General features: G+C 35.2%; 1 protein-coding gene across 1 annotated transcript in view; it reads right to left on the reverse strand.

Moving 5' to 3' along the window:
• sdc2 (syndecan 2) overlaps window positions 1-24,068 on the reverse strand; it is a 50,094-nt gene extending 26,026 nt beyond the window's left edge. Inside the window, exon 1 of the mRNA XM_066715977.1 lies at window positions 23,624-24,068. Coding sequence (XP_066572074.1) covers window positions 23,624-23,686 — 63 coding nt within the window. The 5' untranslated portion in view covers window positions 23,687-24,068. The remainder of the gene's footprint in view (window positions 1-23,623) is intronic.
• Between the last annotated feature and the right edge of the window lie 266 nt (window positions 24,069-24,334).

Below are 24,334 nucleotides of genomic sequence, written 5' to 3' on the forward strand. Positions count from 1 at the left end.
ATTTTTTTTTTAAATCATGTTAAGGCCTACCTGAAATTACTTTAGCAATGTCCATACACAGTCATTTATCAAGCTCAGGTGCTGAATACTTACAGTCCCTTGCCATTATTTGTCACCTAGCAAAATAATGGGAGTTCAGCAATTATAAAACGGGGCACATGGCAGACCAGAATGTCTCCAGTGATTCGGCTTTGTGATTTTTCTTTCATGTTTTAGTTGTCAGGGATATACCTCCCAAAGTACTGTTTGTGGAAGACTTCGATTCAACAATGTTCTCTAAGGGTTTTCCCCTTTCCAAATTCTTTGAGGCAATATATTTTTGATAAAGTAAATGTTTTCAGGAAATGTGCAATAACAATACAAAAAAAAAAATTAAACCATACATTGCAGTACATTAGTTCCACACAAGACTAATTCTCATTTTTAGAGATATGAATTTAGTAAGTGTTGGGCTATGATTTGTTTCATATGCCTTCAGATAAGGCCTGTAAGTGCAGTGTAACAGCCTTCTTATTCTGACACCATTTAAGTCACTTAAGTCAATAAACAGTCTGAGAAATGCTAATAAACCCATAATTAGCAATCTCCCTATGAATCTTTTAGAGTTCTGATTATTTTATAGGCGAATCAAGGCAAAACTACGTACAACTGAAAATGTTTTGGTAAATGTAGGCTACATTTTATGTTCTTTAAAGTGAGCCTTGTGCAGCAAACTGTGGCCTTCATTGACCTTCTTATTTGTGATATGATACAACTAAATGCCTAAACTAAACTTGACAATTTGTCAATAAAAGCAGGTATTCTTGCCATGCTGCTCACCACAACTTCACATTCTCCATTTTGCAGTTCAGGGTTTTAGTGCACTGGGAATTGGGACATTCCACAAATGGCTCAGAGCCTTTGGATATGGAGGGAAACCCTAAACTCTTTGTCAGTTAAGAAACATTATACACTGGGAAAAAGGTTTCACATGAATGAGGATCAGTTAAAAAAAAATAATAATAATAAAAAAGAATTCAGGGATAATTATATAAGCAGCATGTATGCTATTTTGGCATAAGGGAACATGTAATTCTGACACTCAGATTTTACAAGCATAGAATCTTATTGTGTTAATACAAAGCACATTTGAATGTTTTCCTTTAGTGATGATATAATGATATAATGTATCTATATGTCAGGAATTACATGACAATTGTAAATGCAAATTTTATTTTAATTTGTAACCTAAAGAACATAACAGATTATATATATAGCATATAGATACACACACACACACACACACACACACACACACACACACACTATATAATGACTCATCATTAGCAAACTAATAATGGAACTGCAAGCTTAGGGCTATAGGCTACATGGGATTTTAGGTTAAATATGTCTGGAAAGCCTTTTGCTTTTGGTAACCATGGTAAACATCTACTGAAAACAACACTGAAAAAAATAATAAACATAGTAAAAGGACAGGACCTGGTGCAAGGGTAATTGACACGCTGTGTGAAACATCTCCTTCAGACCATCAGGCAGCTTCAACCAGCATGCAATGACTAAAGTTTTATCTAAATAGTTGCTAATAGCCTGCCTCCCCATCCCCCCCTAGTTTTGGTGCTACTAAAGTTCGTCTAATAGTTGCACCAACCCCGTAATAGGGTTATAAGCTCCTAAAAGAAAAAAAATAGTTTTGCATTAAAAACAGAGTTAATAAAAAAAAGATTTGATCAAGAAGAAAAAAAATGAAAAATTAAATGTATCAATAAACGAACAAATAAATTGATACCGAAGAGGGTTACCATAAAAATTAACGCTTTATTATCAAAACAGTTATTACATTCATTGCCATAGGCCAGTTGATACCACTAAACTGGATAAGTAATGGACCAATCATAATATAATAAAAGATATATGCCAGTATAAAAGCAGTTGTTCGTCAGTGTCAAAATTCATGCTACACCCCTGCAGTAGGGCTGTGCGATATGAAAATATACATCGTGTGATGGTAGAAAAACGTCTATCGTTTCCCATTATGCTCTATCGTTTATTTCGTTATGTCACAAATTCCACTCTTTACTGCAATAGTTTTGGTCAATGGACGACGCTTTGCATTCTTCCCAGTTCTTCCACACCTGCCGGATGCAGCCAAGAAATTTGAAAATCAGAAACACAGACAGACATGGAGGAGAGTGAACCGACACACAACAACCAACATAACCAAAAGATAATTTAATGCGCAAGCGCACACGTTCCGCCCTGCTAGGGCGATATGACGATAGAAAAACGTCCATCGTTTCATATTATGCTCTATCGTTTATATCGTGGTGTAGCAAATCCCACTCTTTACGGCAGTATTTTTCGTCATTATGACGCTTTGCGTTCTTCCCGGTTCTTGCATACGTGTCGGATGCGGCAAGAAATGTGCATCAGAAACACAAACAGACATGGAGGAGAGTGAACTGTCACAGAATAACCAAAATAGACCAAATAAACTTTAATGCTCAAACGCACACGTTCCCCCCCTTTCTGGCCCCCGGCTAAACTCGATCTGCAAAGCACCCCCGACAATACGCCATCGCTCCCCTACCCCTGCTAATTTAGACGGATATAATTTGTATAGAAATTAAGGCATAATAGTTTGTTTGCATTTTAATAAATTGCAAAGCAATGCAAACAGAAAGTTGCATTAGATGGTGAAGTGGTACAACAGCTTATAATAATAATAATAATAATAATAATAATAATAATAATAATAATAATAACTATTTTGTATTAACACGTTCTGTACCGGTCAGTAGAATCGAAACGCCAGTCAGAGGAGAAATGTCCCTGTCTAACATGTTAAATGCGTCACTATAAACCCGGATGTGGTAAATCTGCCTGAATCTATACCATTTACAGCACATGTGTTGCGTAATTACTATTACTTGTGTTGTTGTTATGTGACCGTAAATCATGTGTATATGTATGTATATATGTGTGTATATGTATGTATATATGTGTGTCTATATATCCCATAACATAACACACGTAATAGTAATCATACACCACTCGCGCTGTAATGTGTTGCATTCTGCATATATTTACCAAGACAGCCTGCATGTATTATTTGTTAGTTTTGCATATTTAATGATTAACGAAATACTTGTAGTTTGAATGTCTTTGGTCTTATTTTGTAGCTTGATTGGATAAAAACAAGAAACATCGAGATATATCGTATAAAAATATCGAGACATTTTTAAGGTCATATCGCCCAGCCCTACGCCCCGCTCTCGTTGCCGGGCTAAACACGATCCGCAAGCACCCCCCACCCCCGCTAATTTAGATATATATAATTTGTAAAAAAATGGAATAAAGTTTGTTTGCATTTTAATAAATTGGAAAGCAATCCAAACAGATGCAGAAAGTTTCCTTTTCTTTTTATTAAGATGGTGAAGTGGTACAACAGTTTTTATTATTATAACTATTTTGTATTAACGTGCTGTACTGGTAAGTAGAATGGAAACGAGACAGAGAAGAAATGTCCCTGTCCAGTAGATGCTAATTGCGCCACTATAAACCCGGCTGTGGTAAATCTACCTGGATCTATACCATTTTACAGCGCATGTGTTGCGTGATTACTATTACTTGTGTTATTGTTATGCGACAGTAAATCATGTGTATATATATGTGTGTGTATATATATATATATATATATATATATATATATATGTGTGTGTGTATATATATATATATATATATATATATATATATATATATAATCTCCCATAACAACATAACACACGTAATAGTAATCACACAACACTTGCGCTGTAATGTGTTGCATTCTGCATATATTTAGCATTATAGGTGCCGAGTTTTGAAACTCGGGGGGGGGGGGTTAGTTATTAACCCTAACCCCCTACGACAACTATCGTAGTGACGCTGTTATCTCCGGTAAGACCGGGGCGGGGGGTGGAGGACGATGTTTTTCTCCGGTAAGAGCTGGGCGGGGGGGTTATTTTCTTCCGTAAATGATTAAGAAACTGATCAAAATTCCAGGGAGCATTACACTGTTACTGTTCGGCGCGGGCTGAAGCCCTTGAGCCCCCGCGTAGTCGGCACCTATGTTTACCATGACAGCCTGTATGTGGTATTTGTTAGTTTTGCATATTTAATGATTAACGAAATACTTGTAGTTTGAATGTCTGGTTTTATTTTGTAGCTTGATTGGATAAAAACAAGAAAGAGATATTATTTTTAAGTCACATCGCCCAGTCCTACCCTGCAGTGGCCAAAAATAAGCTGAAGCTACAAGCCCGACTAAATTCAACCGAGACCACAGTGAAGTGTACTCAAAAAAAGTTTTGTTCAAACAAAGAAAGCCATAGCAATTTACAGAAGGGCAGAAAATGTAGCCTACTTCAATTGGCAAAATTACCCGATGCTTTGCCGCAAGTGTTTTGTTTAGTAGGGAAGTAGAAAAACACTTGGGAGACCAGTGTGCAACACCTACACAGATTTTTACGCAAATTAAGCTAGAAAATAAATGCATTTTAAAAGCATGCTGTAATATTTTACAACGGGTAAACATGATGCTTAAAAATGCAGCAATTAGGGTAATACCTATGTTTATCTCTGAATGCAATACAATAAGATGTTAAAATCAGTATTTGCTGTTTTGCTGTATGGGTGAGTTTACATTCTGGTATGTAAATGATGTTTGGTGACACAGGACATTGTAATTGTGTGGATTAACATTAACTGTTTTAGTTATTGTTTGGCAGAGTATATTTAAGATATTTAAAGTTCTAATTAGGCCTTATTATAGTTCAATTTTATCTAAGTTACATAAGGCAGTGAACCTCAAAATGATAATTCATAGCTGACATAGTTATACGGGTAGTTATATTGTGCTTTTCTGTTCAGAGAGTCAGTGTTTAACAAAGGCTTGACCAGTTTTTGTGCAGGTCACCCCAATACACACTTCCTGACCCTTAACAAAACTCAGATCTCCTAGATGCTTGTCAGGATGAGCAAAATGAAGTTGTGCAGGAATCCTTTCCCTAGGTTGAATGCTGCAGTTTTATTGCAACTGACATAAAAATTGTCTCCTGTACATTTATGAGATGTCACAGAATTACAACCTGCTAATTTCTTAATTCAGTGCTTGTAAAATGAACACAACATCTTGTATAGAGTAATTGCCTTATCCCCCCCCCCCCCCCAATAAACGAGCACCAAAAAAGAAAGACATAGAAAGATATTAGGATCAGATTAGGTTTAATGTTTATTACTCATAATAAATGTGTGGCTGTGCCTACTTTAAATACCATAGCTTATAGAATTGCTTAGTGTACTTTTATCATGGACATTTTACCTTTACACTGCTGTTTGTAGAAAATGTGGAATCTGCCATCTTAAATTTATCTAAACTCTAAATGTAATACCCATTTTATGTAATGGTACACACTTTAATATCCCACATTTTTAATGTTAATATGTTAGTTTGGTCTATTTAGTCCTTCGGCACTTAAGAATTAACACAATATTTTGTAAAGCTACATTGTTAATATATTTCATATTTGATTAAGGATGTGAGCAAAGGTTAAATGCCTATTAAAGAATCCTCTTTAGTAAAATAGAAAATAACTGTAACTGGGTTCTTATGACTTCTGAATGGAAGGCCCAGAGTTCAACATATGATTGAGAATTACAAACGTATTATCTTTCAAACATTGTAGAGCTTTCACAACACCATACACGTCATTGCAGAATTGATCAGGATTACATTTTGTTTCATAAGCAGCACATAGTAAACATGTCTAATTGTCGTTGTTTTTGGTTTTTGCTGTCCCTATTTTTTATTAGTTCTACATCACATATTATTACAAAGCACAAAATGCTTCTTTAAAAAGCACTCCTGGATCTACAAATACTGACAGAGATGTCATTCTTTAGACCAGGTAAATTAATCTAAGCCATAATAAAGCAACCTAGACATTTGGAAGCTTTGTTTACTGAATCTCCCAGTCAATTTGTTATTTTCAAAGTTCAAATTCAAATTAAAGCTGGCTTCAATGCAGTGTCTGAATCAAATCTGTCAAGGTTTAAACACATACTTTCCTAATGATGTGCTGAATTTAAGAAACATTAGATGTTTTGAAGAGAAGAAACTGAACTATTTTCCTTCTAATTTTGAATATACCATGTTTCTCCAAATACTGCAATGTATAATAGACTACAAATGTATTCAAGCAGTTTTCAAAATATTTATATATATATATATATATATATATATATATATATATATATAAAGTAACTGATTATCTTATTTTTAACAGTAATAGTGAGGAGGATTAGGCTACAACATTTTGTAATTAACAAATATGGCACACGCATACAAACACACAAGTATATTTCATATTAGGAATATATATTTATAACATGTTCTTAAATATCATTTACGTTTTTTTTTTTTTTTTTCGATGACAAATGTGTCCATTTTGCAAAACAGTGAAAAATTTCATGTTTATTCAGCCTTTTTAACTCCTTTAATACATTTATACTATAGTTCTTTCAGCCTAACAAATATGAATAGCTGAAGTGGCAACACCCTAAAGTAGGTTACACAATTATGCTTGCCATTCTGAAAATGCACTCATGTGTAACACAGAATTAACTTTCACTAGGGATTTAATATAAACAGATTTAAGCAACAGCTTCCCAAGTAAATTCTCTAGGAAGAAAATTAGTGGGACAGAACTAAATAAATGTGCATTTATTATTTCATTTGTATTCATTTATCATACCCAAATCTTAGCAAATGGGTTTAGAGCTAAACCAGAGAATGAAATCGAATTAAAAAAATAAACATGGGAGTAAGAATAGAAGAAAAAAACAATCCAGTTCTTGATTCGAGTTAAATACAAATAAAAATTATTCTTGCACTTTTACAGGCTACACTTATTTCCCTATACAATATTATACAACTAAACAGATTATACAATTAATTACAATTAGAAATATACATTTCTTTTGAAGGGGACCAGGTCTGAAAGATATGAATTCCTATTCTAAATTGATGTTCTTCATTAAGACTGAACCAAATTACAATGCATGTAAGATATGTTGAACTGCTAGCTAGCTAGCTGAACGTCATACATCTGTCTTGTGTATTTTACAAATCAGGTTTAAAAGATATAAACAAATGTTGGTACCCAGAAGCAAGATCTCTAATAAGTATCCACCAAGGCTTGAGAATGTTTGGTCTGCAATCTGTATTGAGAAAAACAGTATAATGGTCCTATTTGTTTAATGAACTGCAATCGTGATGTCAATTAACCAAGCTGCTCTAAACTGAATTTCCATTTCACTTCTGATTTTAAATACATACATACATACAGTGAGGGAAAAAAGTATTTGATCCCCTGCTGATTTTGTACGTTTGCCCACTGACAAAGAAATGATCGGTCTATAATTTTAATGGTAGGTGTATTTTAGCAGTGAGAGACATTTGTTTCCTTGGCTGTGTGTTTTGGGTCATTGGCATGCTGGAATACCATCCACGACCCATTTTCAATGCCCTGGCTGAGGGAAGGAGGTTCTCACCCAAGATTTGACAGTACATGGCCCTGTGCATCGTCCCTTTGATGCGGTGCAGTTGTCCTGTCCCCTTAGCAGAAAAACACCCCCAAAGCATAAGGTTTCCACCTCCATGTTTGACGGTGGGGATGGTGTTCTTGGGGTCATTCCTCCTCCTCCAAACACAGCAAGTTGAGTTGATGCCAAAGAGCTCGAATTTGGTCTCATCTGACCACAACACTTTCACCCAGTTCTCCTCTGAATCATTCAGATGTTGGCAAACTTCAGACGGGCCTGTACATGTGCTTTCTTGAGCAGGGGGACCTTGCGGGCGCTGCAGGATTTCAGTCCTTCACGGCATAGTGTGTTACCAATTGTTTTCTTGGTGACTATGGTCCCAGCTGCCTTGAGATCATTAACAAGATCCTCCCGTGTAGTTCTGAGCTGATTCCTCACCATTCTCATGATCACTGAAACTCCACCAGGTGAGATCTTGCATGGAGCCCCAGACCGAGGGTGACTGACAGTTATTTTGTGTTTCTTCCATTTGCGAATAATCGCACCAACTGTTGTCACCTTCTCACCAAGCTGCTTGGCGATGGTCTTGTAGCCCATTCCAGCCTTGTGTAGATCTACAATCTTGTCCCTGACAACCTTTGACAGCTCTTTGGTCTTGGCCATGTTGGAGAGTTTGGAATCTGATTGATTGATTGCTTCTGTGGAGGGGTGTCTTTTATACAGGTAACGAGCTGAGATTAGGAGCTCAGCTCGTTACCTGTATAAAAGACACCTGGGAGCCAGAAATCTTGCTGATTGATAGGGGATCAAATACTTATTTCCCTCATTAACATGCAAATCAATTTATAACTTTTTTGAAATGCGTTTTTCTGGATTTTTTTGCTGTTGTTCTGTCTCTCACTGTTAAAATACACCTACCATTAAAATTATAGACTGATCATTTCTTTGGCAGTGGGCAAATGTACAAAATCATCAGGGGATCAAATACTTTTTTCCCCTCACTGTACATACATACATACATACATGTAATAGTTCTTAACTCAGCTTAAGGTGATAGTGAACAACTGAAACATGTTTTGTAAATAGAAAACAGCTATTGCATGAAGTTTCTTTCCGCTCAAAAGCTGAAGCCATAATGATATAAAGAAAATTATTTGCAGCATTCCCAGTCAAGTAAACATACATGTGGCTTCCAATAGCTACCCCACTTACTTCAAAGGATGCAATAACATTATAAATTGCTGTACACCGCATGGTGGATCACAAAAAGCATCTCTTCTGGCTGCCAATGTCAATGTCATGAGGTATGGATATAGAATCATACCTGCACTACAATCACCATGCAGAGCACAAACTGATGAATACAGCCCTTTCAAAGCAGTGGAACGTGTGTTATTTCTGACATTCCTTGATAAACACAGGTGTTGTGCTTGGAGAGGATGGGGGGCAGGAATCTGCCACTTTAAAAGAAAATCAACTTCTTTTATTTTAATTTTAAATAACAAGCTGTCTTCACCTGTAATGACAATTCTGAGGATTTTGGTAATTTGCTTGAAAGTCCGCTTTGCTTCTGAATAATAGCTGGTCTATTAGGCACATGAATTGGGCTTTGAACAAGGAATGTTTTTCACCAGCATAAAACACAGTTATTGAAAACACCAAATCATATTTTCAGATTCAGAATGTGAAGAGTGTCACAGCTGATTTCTGTTTTTTGGATGTTGTTTTTTTTGGCATTTTGTTAATTATTATAGTAGTGAAAATCACCGATTGTCAATTTTTCTAGAATGGTGTAAATATAAGAAAGGTCTTTTTAATTCCAATTCTTAGCAGCCTAGATGCCTATTTTATATAAAGCAATGTAAGAATTAAATAGAAATTAAGCTATTGTAGGCTAACTGGCAACATAGATTGAGCATGACTAGATGTACTTAACATAAATCTGAAAACATTAATGCACAGATTTAATAGGACATTCTTTATGGTATGCTTCTCCACGTGTACCAATTACCCAGGCCCATTTTGGTGAAGAAAATAGATATTTATCCACTTCCACTCTACAGTGCTTAATATAATTATATAGAAATACCTTTAAAGAGCTTAGACTAAACATACACATACATACTTTAAAATGTATACTTTTCGAAACGCAGAAATGGGCTGATGTCTCTTCCAACCAGAAACATTTTACTAGAACTAGAACAGGCACTCTAACTCTATTTAAGTGTTATAAAGATAGCTTTATGAATGGTTTAAAGAATATCTGAACCTATAGGCAATACCTCATGCATAATCTGCTATTTTAAAACATGGTTTAGCTCAACAAGAGAGTAAGATGATACATTACAAAATGGCAACTAATGAATGGTGGCCTTGCTCAATAGATCCAAGCTGGCTTGCAACTTACTCACTTATTACAGGAATCGTCCTAGGACTACATTATTGGACAGATATTTGCCTCTGTAATTTGTTAAGGATATTAATTGCTCTGATTCTTACACACACACACACACACACACACACACACACACACACACACACACACACATTAATTTACATTTTTCTATTCCCTTAATAGCATCCCTTTAAAATTAATATAATACTACATAATAACATATCTTACCCTGAGCAATTTTACTGTGGAATATGATGGAACAAATCTATTGAAACTCATTAATTCCTGACATTTACAAAGTATACACTTCTTTTCAAATGAAGACCCCTAGTGCTATAGGAAAAGGCTTCTTGAATGCTGAATAGAAATAATTGGTCAAATTTAATACTCAGCAAAATTCTGTGAATCTTTTATTAAACTGAGGTCTCAAAGAAAAACAAATCAAAATATTTATTTTGAACTCTTACATTTCTGGCTGTTAATCGTCACATAGCATATCATCATACCTATCATCAGGCAGTGATGGTTCCATCATGGTGAGTATCTTTTTTTTCCAGAAACCTTTTGCCTTATTAAAGGAAGTACTGTGACTCATTGCAATAGTCAGGGGCGGACAAATAGGCAGTCCGGACGCCCAGGACTACCGAACTAATGTCCCAAAGCCAGCGGGACTACCGTGACGCTAAAACAATATTGTTGATAGACTTCTGGTCTTGATTGACGCGAGTTCTGTGTTGAATTCAAGTTGTGATTGGCTCCTAGGCCTATGGGAAAGGACTTTATGCTGAACACAGAGCTGTGATTGGTTGTTCCACTAGGTTTGGCTTGCAGGCTGGAGTTTGTGTAGTTGTCTAAATTGCAGAAGAAGCTGACTGAAATGTTAAAACTGCATTAAGTAAATATCAAGTAAAGGTAAGGCACGTTTATTAGGAACTAAGTTACATCGAGCTCTGAGTGTTTAGTTGTGCAACTGAGAATCTTTTAAGCCTAATTATAATATTTGTGTTGGCAACATGAGTTGGTTGTATAGTAGTAGACATAGTTGCTGGTCCATTTTGTAATTGGTACACACACACATACACATATATACACACACACACACACACACGTTTACTCAAATGCCACAGGGGCGTTTACATGCAAAGTTTGTAACTCGTGAAGCGATGACACGCGTGCACGTTTGTCCCAAATATCGGGAGAATCAGTTTTGTGGCCAAAAAACAAATGGGTAAAAATTAAAAATTACAAAACAATGGGAGAAAACATGTGTAAATGCTACGGACATAATCCGTGTTTGTGTGTGTGTGTGTGTGTGTGTGATATATATATATATATATATATATATATATATATATATATATATATATATACATACACACACACACACACACACACACACACACACACACACACACACACACACACACACACACACACACACACACACCTCCTTAAAAGGCCGCATTAAAAAGTTATAAGTGAAAAGATCTGGTCAGATTATTTGTAGGTTTCAAGATAAAGTAAGGCTCGTTTGTTTTGTATTCAGTGTGGTTCAGTTTGTTTGGAGAACAATAACTTTCGATTAGCAAATGAACCAAACCGAAACAAACTGAGACCACTGAAATAGGTGGTCTCAGTCCATTTGGCAAAATAACTGAGTTCGGTTCACTTGGAAAACTTAAATGTGACACTGGAAGGTCTCGGTACTTTTGCAATCAGGAAATTAACTCCCTATTTCACCCAATTTCACTCATTGTTTTCTATATAGAATATAATGCAAATTTAAGTTACAATTAACTACAACACAATAAAATTTGTTTTGAAAAAACTTGTATTTTAGTTTTACAAAATGTATGTAGGACAGACCAAGCAATACACAGGCCTTTCTATCTAGACATAACATTTGATCTATAATTTTTCTGTCAGGGGTATGTTTTTGTCAAGTTAATATGACAAATGTGGAATGTTTCAAACAAAGGAAAAAACTTTATAGTTTTTGTACTTCGGAGTGTTTGAGTTTTTCTGTTCTAATTTCAAGGTGGTAAAAGATTCAGATCAGTCTACAATTTATTTATTGGAGCATTAAATGGAAATGAAAAATGTGGGCTACCAAAATCTGTGGCAGGCTACCATAGTTTACCTTGGTAGGACAGAAGTGATTTTGTCCACCCCTGATAAAATATACTCGCTGAAGACCTATTAAATGGAGCATCACATATCAGCCCAAACATTATCAGAAGCACACAAACGTTCTAATAGAACCATGTGTAGTAGATTATACCATAATGCTGACGCAGCAGCAATAAGACAAGTTAGTGTAAAAACTATGACAATACTGTTGGTAAGGAATTTATCTAACATTAATCCCCAGCTACTTCAGCCACAGACAGTTCAAGAATCATAACAGTTTAAGCCTTTTATCCTATTTTCTCATGGTCACTTTGGTTAAATATGTGGGAAACCTATTGTGAATTATCCAGTTATGTGTGAAAATTCCACAAAGTTGATACACATATTGTGTGACATATCCTTGGAGTTAAGAAAAATGGTACTATGAGTAAATTACGATGGATAGGCTGTATATCAAGTGTTGCCTGGTTGAGAAATTGTATTATATGTAGGAGTCAAAGAAAATGTAACCCTCATTAAGACTACTATATGGACTGTAGTTTTATTTGAAAGTTCTTGTAAAATAAAAATACAAAATAAATTTATTTTTACTCATGAACATTTTACCATCTATTTAAATGCAGTACATTATTAAATCATTTGGAGTCTAAAAAACATTTTCATTAATACAAAAAGACTACAAAGGATCTCTATTATGAGTAAAAATGTTGGTATTATGGCACACCAGTAACTACCGTAATCACGTATAAGCCCATTCATGCATAAGCTAACCTCCCAAATTCAAGGTAAAAATACATAAAAACAGCATCCCCTGGGCATAAGTCAAAACCCTAAATTTGGAAACTCATGTACTCTTTTTATAACAGCAAATTGTGGTCAGCAATGAATATAGTTTTTGTATTTTTTTCTCAAATGAAAATTGATTGCGTTTTATTTTCTGTTATTCACGGTTTAAACTTCTTGTTAATTTTTTTATTAAAATGTATACTAGGCTACATTATTATAGGTTATAATTATTCTTCCAACACCATAGACCTAGAAAAACAAAAAAATCAAGAGGGTGGAAACAAAGCATGCATATAAAATACCAACTTCTAAAGCACATACAAATAAATAATATTTTCCAATTGTGTAAATAATAACTGTCTGGCCTATTTAGTAATAATAGTAAATAGAAAGTTAACTTTAAAATCCTTCAAACTCAGAATCTTCATCATCAGTGTCGCCAAATTATGTGTGAAAGTTGGCTTCTTTGATGTCATATGCATACACCAACATAGCCACGACAGGGTGAATGAAAGTAAAATTTCTTCAAAATTTTCTCTTCCCCCATTTCTCTGCTTATATATGATACTTGTTGGTAGTTGTTCATCATATACTGCAATACATGAAAATCATAGGCAAAGAAACTACAGTTTCATAAAGTGGTTTCCCCTCTATAGAAATATTTACAGCAGAGTTTTCCTCAAATAATTTGGAGTAATCTTTAAAATTACAATTTTACCTTCTGTATCTAATTTGTTCCACACATGCTCTAATCCATTCCCCCCCCAAAGAAAGCTGATCATGTGGTCCTAATTCCAATTGATTAACTCCATCGTTACCAGCTTAACCCGAGAAAGTCTGAAACACAACAGAAGAAATGTCAAGGCTGGAGCCTATACTGTGCAAACAAACCCAAAAAAATAAGCAAACAAACAAACAACACTCTGCATCTCTGTTCTGCAAATGGGCTCTTATCCATCGCGTACGACTAGGGGGAAATAATTTCATCGGTTCAGTGGCTGATCTATCTCAATCCTTGCTGTGCAGCAATTGAATTCACATCCCCGTTAAGAGGATTTGTGCTCGCGGACTTACAGCACCAAGATGCAGCAAAGACAGAGGGAGAGCAAGCTAGGATATCCACGTTTTCATCTAAACTCAAAGTGACAGTGAGTGTAAAGGAGAAATTCCGACCTCAGGCAAGAGCAGCAGGTGGGAAACGCTTATCCCATTACGTAAAACTAATTCAGCACACATGCAGGCCTGTTTTCCACTTCTCACTCATGCTTGTTTTTTAATGCTCTCAGACATAGTATATTCTAAATTTAAAAGTATAAAACAAACCGCTTCTTATTTCTCATTCAGTTTATATAATATATATATATATATATATATATATATATATATATACACACACATAAACACACACAGAATTTTCCTTTTGTTGCCAAAGGAAAAAACAAGTTAAAGTTAAAATAACTGCAGGTTAAATAAATGGGAAAATACATTTCAGAGCATCAGTATGGTGCATCTTCAGTTAGACCTGCCACTAGAAAGAAAAAAAGTGTGACAAAAATAATTAGTGTTATCACATGCATTATATTCATTAAAAATATTCATTGTCTAAGCAATTTAAAGCATTAAAAGATAGCCGGTAGTGGTAGCAACAAACAGATGATGCTACAGACATGACAGAAAGCATTTGCTGCTATTCAAAATGAAGCTTAACAGCTGTACTGAGAGTTTCTTCAGTCACATCCCTGATATGGTAATCAGCAATGGAATAATACTGTAAATTATGGAAAGAGAAGCAAGTCTTGCCAGGACAGCTAGAAACAAAATACTATATTTAAGAATTGTCAACTAATTTAATTTGACCTGTTTATTAGAAAAAAACGTTTTACTGGTCATTCCATTTTTTAAAGGACCACAGTGTAAAAAAATCTTGAATTAAATAGGCGGTTAAAAAGGAAAGGCCAACGGTCCTGTGGTGAACTCCTACAGGGAACTTGGAGATTGCAGACAAAAACATATGTAAGTGGTTTACAGCAATGACCCAGGGACCAAATGTGAAGCTTGGTGCAGGTGTTAAAACCTGCTGCTGACACCCAATTGCATGGGATTTCTATCACGTAACATATTGGTGACATTTCAGAAAACCTCAAATGCACAGGCTATTAGACAGCTTTAGAAGAAGTCAACAATAAGAGATTACTGAAAGTGCTGCTGAAACAGCTCATCTGATTTGTGCGGTAACCTGTTATTGCAATGAAATGAAACCTGCCAACGTGGAGCTCAAATTAAGCAAGAAATACTCCCCTACTCTCTGTAGCAGGATTTTTTAATTGTACCGTTTCAGTGCATGAACTGAGATTTTTTACAACTCGCAACAGAAACTAAAGACAAATATATTAAAAAGGACAACAGATGCAAACCACATCATTCTAAAACTTCAAGTGTTTGACAAGAGACACTTCAAATTCCACAGTGCAGTTAAAAAGAAGAAAAATGTCTTAGCTGTCAGAAGCAAGATGAAACATTAGCTTACAGAAAAGCAGTCTGGGATATAGATGATTGATGGATTCTAAGCACAAATGGAAACAATCTTTAGTTTTGATCACATCGTGTAACAGTAGGTGTCTGAAAATTGTGGAATATCTTGCCATGAGAGAGAGCTTTATAGACTAACTGCAGTGATGGATGAGAGATACATGAACTGGTTGTCATGCCACTTCTGAGTTCCAATCAACACTAATCACAACGCCCATCCGACTACTGAATATAGGACAGCACCACGTCTAATTTTATCACAGTGCCAAAGACTGAATGATTTCTGCAACTAGTCTTTTAATATATATATATATATATATATATATATATATATATATATATGTTTTTTTTATTATTATTATTATTATTATTATTATTATTTATTTTTTTAATATTTCTGGACACACTTAAGGCTATTTAATAATCTGTCAGCTTGTGAAAGGATACATATTTCATCCTGATCATCAGTATTCTTTCCATTACCATACAATGTTTAATTACTCCTGAACAGAAATACTATTCCTTATTTTCCTATGTAAACCACAAAACCATGGCACAACCATGGTTGACTATGACTAATATGAAGAATACAGGTGGTAACTAGCTCTGATTATTTTTTTCAGGACAGAAGATATATCATACATTTCTTTATATTTAAAACTGCTCGATATTCTACATCTCATTGGAAAGAATACTTTTCAGAGTGCAACTGGAGTTTAAAGCAAATATTTAATGAGAAACTATTTTCACTCCAAAAAAATCCTAACCACAGTATTACAAAAGTCCCACATATATTGGCTAATATCGTGGCTTTGACTGCTTTATGACATCAGTTCAACTTTGGTACATATGTGGAAATCATCCCTATTCCTTAATCCAAAGTGAGCAAATATTCCATGCAACACAATTTAACCAGCTAAATGACTTGAAATATTTACAACAGATGACCTTTTAATATGACTGCTTTAGCACTTTAATCCAAAAACTGTGAAGTACAAGATAATGAACATGTTCAGTTAAAGATCACTCAAAGCAACATGAGCAGTATTTCACTTGGACTCTGTAGGCCTGAGGAAAAGCTTTAAAACACAATTTACAGCAAATGCTAACAGAGCTCTGCAAATAGTCCATAACTAGTGCAAATGTATACATTTATTCAACAACAACCTTATTTTTTGTAGAATGAAGTTTTATATGCCCATATCACTTCACCAACAAATACAATTTTACTAAAAACACGTACTTGAAACTTCTGAATGTAATGTTTATTGCCAAAGTCTAAATTTCCTAATATTAAACATTTTTCATTCTATGTAACATAGCTCATTTTGAACAAATATAAGCCTATAGTAGATGTCACTTTCCTGTGACTTCTGCAGTACAGATCTCCCACAATCTACATCTTTTCCCACAGCAGGTTTGTCACTTGGTTGGGTTGTGTAGCTCAGAGATATGCCTGTAATTGCAGTTTAAATCTGGGGTCTGACTACATACACGATACATAGTTTAAAAGCATTAAAATAGGAAGTAATTATTTATATGACTAAATATGTTGTAGCATGACAGCTGTACAGCACACATGAGGTGAAGATGAGCATAGTACATTGTAGCAATACTCACACATAGCAGAGAAGAAAAATAAAATTATGCTATGTATAGATTTGCCAGTAATGAAAATAGAAACATGTGTATGTGCCAGAGAAACCAGGACATGGGTAGTTTTTCGTAATTGTGGGTGAAAGGGCATTTTAGACTAACCTTAAACAAAACATGCAAATTAACCTGACAGAACCTAATGTTAATGAGTAACTTATTAAAAGGCTCATACTCAAAATACTTAAAAGGTATTTCTTTAAACTACGCTCATTGGTGTTACAGTTAATTAAACAATAACATGGGATGACAGCTTTAATTTCCATTTAAACACCCTGAAATCTCCCTAGAGTCTGGTGTAAATAAAGCATCCATTTGCATAAATTAATTCCAGGCTTTTAGAGTATTGCATAAATCTGACTAAATGCAGAGAATCTCTTCATAGGGTCATACAACCATGAAATCTTTAAGGCTTGGTAACACAAGAAATATGGGATGACACACTGGCAGTGCATTTGCCTCATGGTTAAAGAAAACATGCCATGATTCAGAACTATATGCAGAAAATAATTTGCCATTGAAAAATCATTGCAATACAATATGCAATGTGCAAGACTGAAAGGTAAAGACATCATGCTATTAAAATTTAGGTTAATGTAATTTCCATTATGTCATTCTATTTGTTTTAAGGGGATACTGCATTATTGACTTATGCAATGTCATCACGTTAAAGGTGTTATGTAGATATTTTCCAAAAAGTGAAACAAAATCAATGGGGTGGGATCAATAACTAACAACTAGAGGGGTTTACAATCCTATTATATTTTAAAACACAATGTAATGTGATCTAAATGAGACTCATCTTTTACAGTCTGAATGTAACATTTATCTGCAGTAGTGTCAGATAAGCATCTTGAATATGAATATATTTAAAATAATTTTTACCCAAAGGTATTTACAGACTCCCAGGATAAACATCAACAACTGCTGATTCTCTTACAATAGGATGTCAGTTTTATGGCTCATATGAAGCGTGGGGAACAAGGAGATTAAGTTACTTGCTCAGTATAACTCACAGTGACCCAGCAGCAGAGGCGGGTAACAAACCCTTTTTCCATAATAACTGGATCAGCTAATTTGCTCAATTTATTCACATCCATGCCACATTAAAATGAACAGCCATTGAAATAGCAGAAATATAATGTATTTTCACAGCACTTCCAGACCCATGGTGTCCATATATACACACACATATATATATATGTGTGTGTGTGTGTGTGTGTGTATAAAAAGGGACACATGTAGAGGTCAACATTGATTTCACAGAAATTCTGCATAGAAAAAAAAATAAAAATCATGGCTGTTACTCTTTCAAGTCTTGATTCCTTGCATCTTGCACTTGGACCCTCAATACTACAAGTGCATCAAAATCAATTCATGCCTTTTGAAGCTCTACTACAAAGACAAAGGAGTGTTCAGTCAGTGTTTGATCTCTGCTTCTGACACTAAAGTCATAAGACAATGAATGGCCTCTTAATTACAAGCAGTTACAAACCATTTTTAGATGCATTAACCCACGAGCGCAGCAGACAATTTTCTGTTTTACCCTTTCCATTGCGTTGCATTATAAAAGATCAAAGGTAAGAAGAAACCAAAAATAATAGTAATAAAAAAACATATCTTACCAGAAAACATGTATATAATTTAAGAATACTGAGCACTGTCACAGACAAATCGTGTTTCTCTTAGAATGAAACAATATCAATTTTATGACGTTTGCTATGATACAAGTACTTAGCTCTCTCATGCAGAACCACCCAATATGGAGACAGATTTCTGCTAACTACAGAAATAACTTACAAAAAACAGCGTTACAAATAATGATTTTATCTGCAGTTGGAAAGTGCTCTGCAACACCATACATTTCCTATATCAAACCATATTTCTCTTTCAGCAGTGTTAAAAGCAATATATAGAATATTATTAGTATTGTGATCTCTTATAAGGTTGACATTTTACCACTGATAAAACCAGTATCTCCTAGAGCACAGATCCATCAAGCTCATTAATTGGTTCAAGCAATTAGCGAGCAATGACAGAACCATCTACAAGTTGACCATCTATTTCTTAAGGGGTTAAGTGAAGAAATTGCATGATTCTGACATATTTTGCATTATATTTGTAGGCCTATAATGTAAAATGTGTCAGAATCATGAGATCCTACAGCGGTTTAAGTAATTTAACTGATTTGTTTGTTTCTATATTTAAGATCCTGAAATCTGTTTTTAAGACATCTTCTGTAATACAATGTGTTTTCAGTGTGAGGGGGGGGTCTGGCACGACCCTCTGACCTTCATTCTTGTTGCCCAGACCCTGTGAACTGGGAACATAACCCATTATGTCATAAGGCACAGTAAAGCCTTGGAGAGAGCTAAAGGGACAGCAGAATGGTGTATTCTACCTTGCCATAACATTTGACCAAAAATGTAAATGAACATTTTCAAATATATTTTACCAAACTAATTATCTTAATAACCAGCACATTCAAAAATGAAAAATTATTTCCAAAACAAAGAGCCAAGGACTGAATCCCCATATAGACAAAAGGAAACTCTCTCATTGTTGGCACTGTTTATATAAAAAAAAAAAAAAAAAGAGGCTTGAGATCTGCAGCATGTCTGTCTAAGCATATGGCTTTATGATCACCATCTTACCCAATTTACACTCCTGCAGCAAAGGATAGTTGATTAAAAAAAATGCAAATTTCAAACCTGGAAATCAGATCCTGGTAGGACATACAGAAAAAAAAAACATACAGCTTAACACATAGTTTAGTTTGCAGTACTCCCCTTTCAAACCTCAGTGCAAACATTTCCATTTGCTAAGCTAATTAACTGCACAAAAAGTGCCTGAGTATTGCACTGTATTAAACTACGGGATGATTTTCCACAAGCTCAAATACCTTGAAGTTAACTAAAGGATTGCAATTCAAGACAACACACAAGTTGTACACAGGAAGCTTATAGAAGTCTTGCTAGTATTATTCATATTTACAATCTAATTCATTTTGTGTTTCCAATTACAATTGCTGAGTTTGTCCTCTATCTTGCTTTTCACCAAAACCCACATTGGAATGTATTACGATTCTGTATTGCAGAAAACCAGAAGAACATAAAGGGCCATTTCTAACCATAAATTATACTGCACAGTCAAAAAAAACACCATAAGCCTTACAGATGTGCACAAATATAAATTGCAATTGCAAATATAAGTTTCTCTGCATTACTCAACTTGAGAGACACAGGGAAGTGTGCCTGAGTTTTTTTTTTGTATTTTGTTCTTCCTTTAACTAGGAATAATGATACCATCATTCCTTTAAGTCATATAACTAAAGACCATATAAAAACCACTTAACTGAAAGAACAGTCCAAGGGATTATGCACCACATAAATCTTAAAAATAAAAACACAGCTCAAAAGGTATTTCTTCCAAGTAGAGGGGGAAGAGACGATGTCTGCAGTGTCTTCAAATAATTACATAACATCTGGCAGAGACGGGAAAGTTAATGTAAACTACTGGCACAGACATGGATTCATGTGCTCTGTGCTAAGGAAGGAACAATTTTGGATACGACATAACACATAAGCATGTTAGGTTACACTAAGTAAATCCTGATAAATCTGACTTCCTAAACTTGCATTACAAGGAGCAGAGAGTCTTAACATCATCAAGACTGCATTAAATGCATTAGACTCGGAACTTAAGTGCCGTGTTGTTATCTGCTTTACACCAAACGTATTAATGGTTTGAGGATGCTACACAATACTGTAAATGTGTGTGACACAGCCCCGTGAAACACATTTTAAGATCAAGGGTAATTAATCCATCTACCTCACATGGAGAAAATTAAAATAAGTGGATTGGGGAAATTATGAAGAGTGCCATTCAGCCATGACTGTTGCAAGGCACTGCTGTGGAGGGAGTGAGGTTTTTCATTAGAGGAGTTTATTCAGGGAGAAGAGTCAGCTGACACCACTCAGAAAATGCAATATAAACCCTGGAGTGAAACTGCATTTGATGTCCCTCAGCCTGCTTTACTTCTTTTCACAGTTCCATCCTCCTTTAAAAGAAGACTGCAGGGCAGGATAAGGTTTGAGTGCAGAAAAGAGATTGATATTATGTTAACCTTGTTATTTTTGCTCCTACAAAAAATTATGTCAAGCTTTTCTGTGAAGATGCATCCATGCTCTTTCATGAAATAAATGGTATATTGTCATTAGGTAAAGAAAAAAAAACATAGGAGCTAAGTGAATCTCAGCAATGGGATAGCAAACAGCATCTAGAAAATGCATGAAATGCAGACTATAAGATCCTCTGGCAGTGGTCCGTGTAGTGTTCTGATATTTTGATAAGCTGTACGTTTTTGTAAAAAAAATTAAAAAAAAATAGCAAAAACAAATATTCAAAAATATTTTTCATTATTTTATTTTCTACTTTAAAATCTGATGCTGGAATCTATATGGAATGTATCTTATCTTAATGTATCTTTCTTACCAGATGAGTTAATTTCAACATTTTGAACTTTATTTAAATAAAGATGAAAAAGGTTACACAGTAAGGTATATACTGTGATGCCTCAACCAGCATCAAACAGAATCAATCATGGCTGTATGTTGCACTAACATCACCACAGCTCACAAACGCCTTAATCCAATTTACTAATTTGTGTATGGCTAGGAACCAGTGTGCATGTTTTCGTAAAGTAACCCATACCTTCTCAACCATTTACATACATTACATACGTATATATGGTAAATATGGTTTCATATTGTACAATTGTCACAACTAAAAGTAAGTTTAACAGAATGCCACAGCTTATAAAGCGAGTCAATTGGTGTGCAATAAGACGTATACAAAATAATGACACACTGGACCATCAATGCCAGAATCAGTAAATTTGATTATGTTTTAGCGATGGACAGTACAAAAGCATGATAATGACAAAAAATGTGTGTGTCAAACACAAAAAACACTACATTAAGTTCTGTTACCTTAATATTTGGTTTCAATCTAATTCCTTACAAAATTAACTGAACCAGTACTATCTGCTTAAGCTTAATTAAAATTCAATTTAATGTTGGTAACAATGACAATTTCAACTCCAAGCTATATAAAAACAGTTTCTCGCTAGCTACTGTATTTCAAAAAGTATCGTGGCTATCGTAACGTAGTAACGTAATAAAGTAACATTTTAAGCAAATATAGATCTGCAAAATGGTACCTACTTTAAAATCCACAAGTGTTATATTTTTTGTAATGGAAATTTTCATTTTAACTCCCTAAGCTAAGGTTGTAACCTTCTTCGTAGTGTTCAAACATTTAAAAAAACGAACAATTAATATGCAAATCAAACTGACACCTGTAATGGCAGCTTCCAAAACACAAATAAATTGAACAGCTGCCACTGACACACTGTAGCCTACGTAATTCCTTTCGGGGAAAAATGGATGGGTTCTGCAGTAAATAAAAACTGGTTATAACTGTGATACGGAGTAGTAAACCACTTTGATTGGTGTATAGATTATAGGCCTATACAACTGCTTTGACTACAACTCAATTTCTGTAAAGTTATAATGGAGCAAGAGGTTTTAACTGACCTTCAACAAACGTTTTTGTTTTGAATACATAGGTCGCGTTCGTGTAGCGCAAATTTCCGCAGTTCTGCGCAGAGGTGCAGAATCCCGCCGATCCCATTGGTGGAGCTGCGCAGATCCGCGCAGAACTGCGGAAATCTGCGCTACAGAATGCACGAAGTTGTGGTTGCGTTGCATTACGTCACCAAGTGTCCTTTTGCGTGCTGACAATATCACCGATGTGAAAGACCACAAACATTCAAGTATTAAATACTTTGTCAAGTAAAATACACACCGGTGTGTGCGTGTGACAGTTGTAGAACATCTTAAACCCATTTTAGTATTATTTATCATGGTGTTTTATTATTAATACTGTTTGTTGTTGTTTTTAAAGGCTAGCTAATAATAAACTTATAAAATCACATATAGTCAAAAGACACCCCTACCTCTGCATGTATCTTTAAGGCAAACAAACTTAAGGTGGACACTATTTTTAACAGGCAAGGCAATTAATAAATAATAATTATAAAAAATAACACGCACCTTTGGAAGTTAAAGTAAAACCCGTAAACCCTCCGAATTACTGACCAATACAAATGGACATAATTCTTAAACAGGCTACAACTTATGTTTATATGCATTTTCTGTAACCAGCAAACTGAGATCATAAGTAATTTGAAACTAAACACACGAATTATTATTAATAGCATAATACTACTACTACTACTACTAATAATAATAATAATAATAATAATAATAATAATAATAATAATAATAATAATAATGAGCTATTATTGAATACATGTAAATATGGACACCGCTAGTTTAAGATGACTTCAGCTGTAGTCTAGAGCTTCTTTGCTAAAAGATACGGGGGCTGACAGCGCACGAAGCGACGCGAATCCCCCGAATAACAGCGGCAACTTTCTCTAACAGCGATTCCCAAAAAACTGCATTTCGTTCGGGGAAAACTTACCCTGTTCCCCGTTAGAAAGCTCGCCACGCCGAGAGTCAACAGTATCCAAATGTTCTTCATCATTACTTTGCCCAAAGAGTGATGCTACAAACCAAAAAAATATCAAGTCTTTCTTCAGTGCAATTCCTCCCCGCACGGCGATCCCGTCTCCTTGCTGTCCCCGCTTGTTTGTTGCTCTCCTGCTATCTGTCTCTCTCTCTCTCTCTAAAATCCCACCGGCTACGTGTTGCTTTTTTTTATTCCTCCGCGCACTTTCTTTCTGCTACAATGGCAAAGCGCATCAGCCTGGTTTGATCACCTAGGCTTATGTTCCTTTCTCGACGGCGTGCTCAGAAGTTTGATTTCGAGACGTGTTTCCCTTCCGAGGTCGTTTGCAACAATAAAGCCCGTACAGCAGCAACACAGCGCGCAGTCTGGAGCACAGCTTCACATGCGACGCCCAGCCTGCGAGACAAGCGCTGCTAGGAGCCGAGGACAGCTTCTCAGTGATTGACAGGTGCTGTGACCACATAGAAACATTTCCCACCCAATAGACACTTATATATGAAAATAAATTACTATGCATCTTTGTTGTAAGAAGAAGAAAAAGAAGATTAAATGGTGCAGCCTTAAAATCAACGTCCTTTTCTCTTTAGCAAAGCATTATGTATTGGAACATGTAGAACTGTATCCGCCTTGGTTATTTGTTTATTTGGTTGTTTGTTTAAGGCC

The sequence above is a fragment of the Amia ocellicauda genome, chromosome 10 (assembly GCF_036373705.1).
Source record: "Amia ocellicauda isolate fAmiCal2 chromosome 10, fAmiCal2.hap1, whole genome shotgun sequence".
Taxonomy (NCBI): Eukaryota; Metazoa; Chordata; class Actinopteri; order Amiiformes; family Amiidae; genus Amia; species Amia ocellicauda.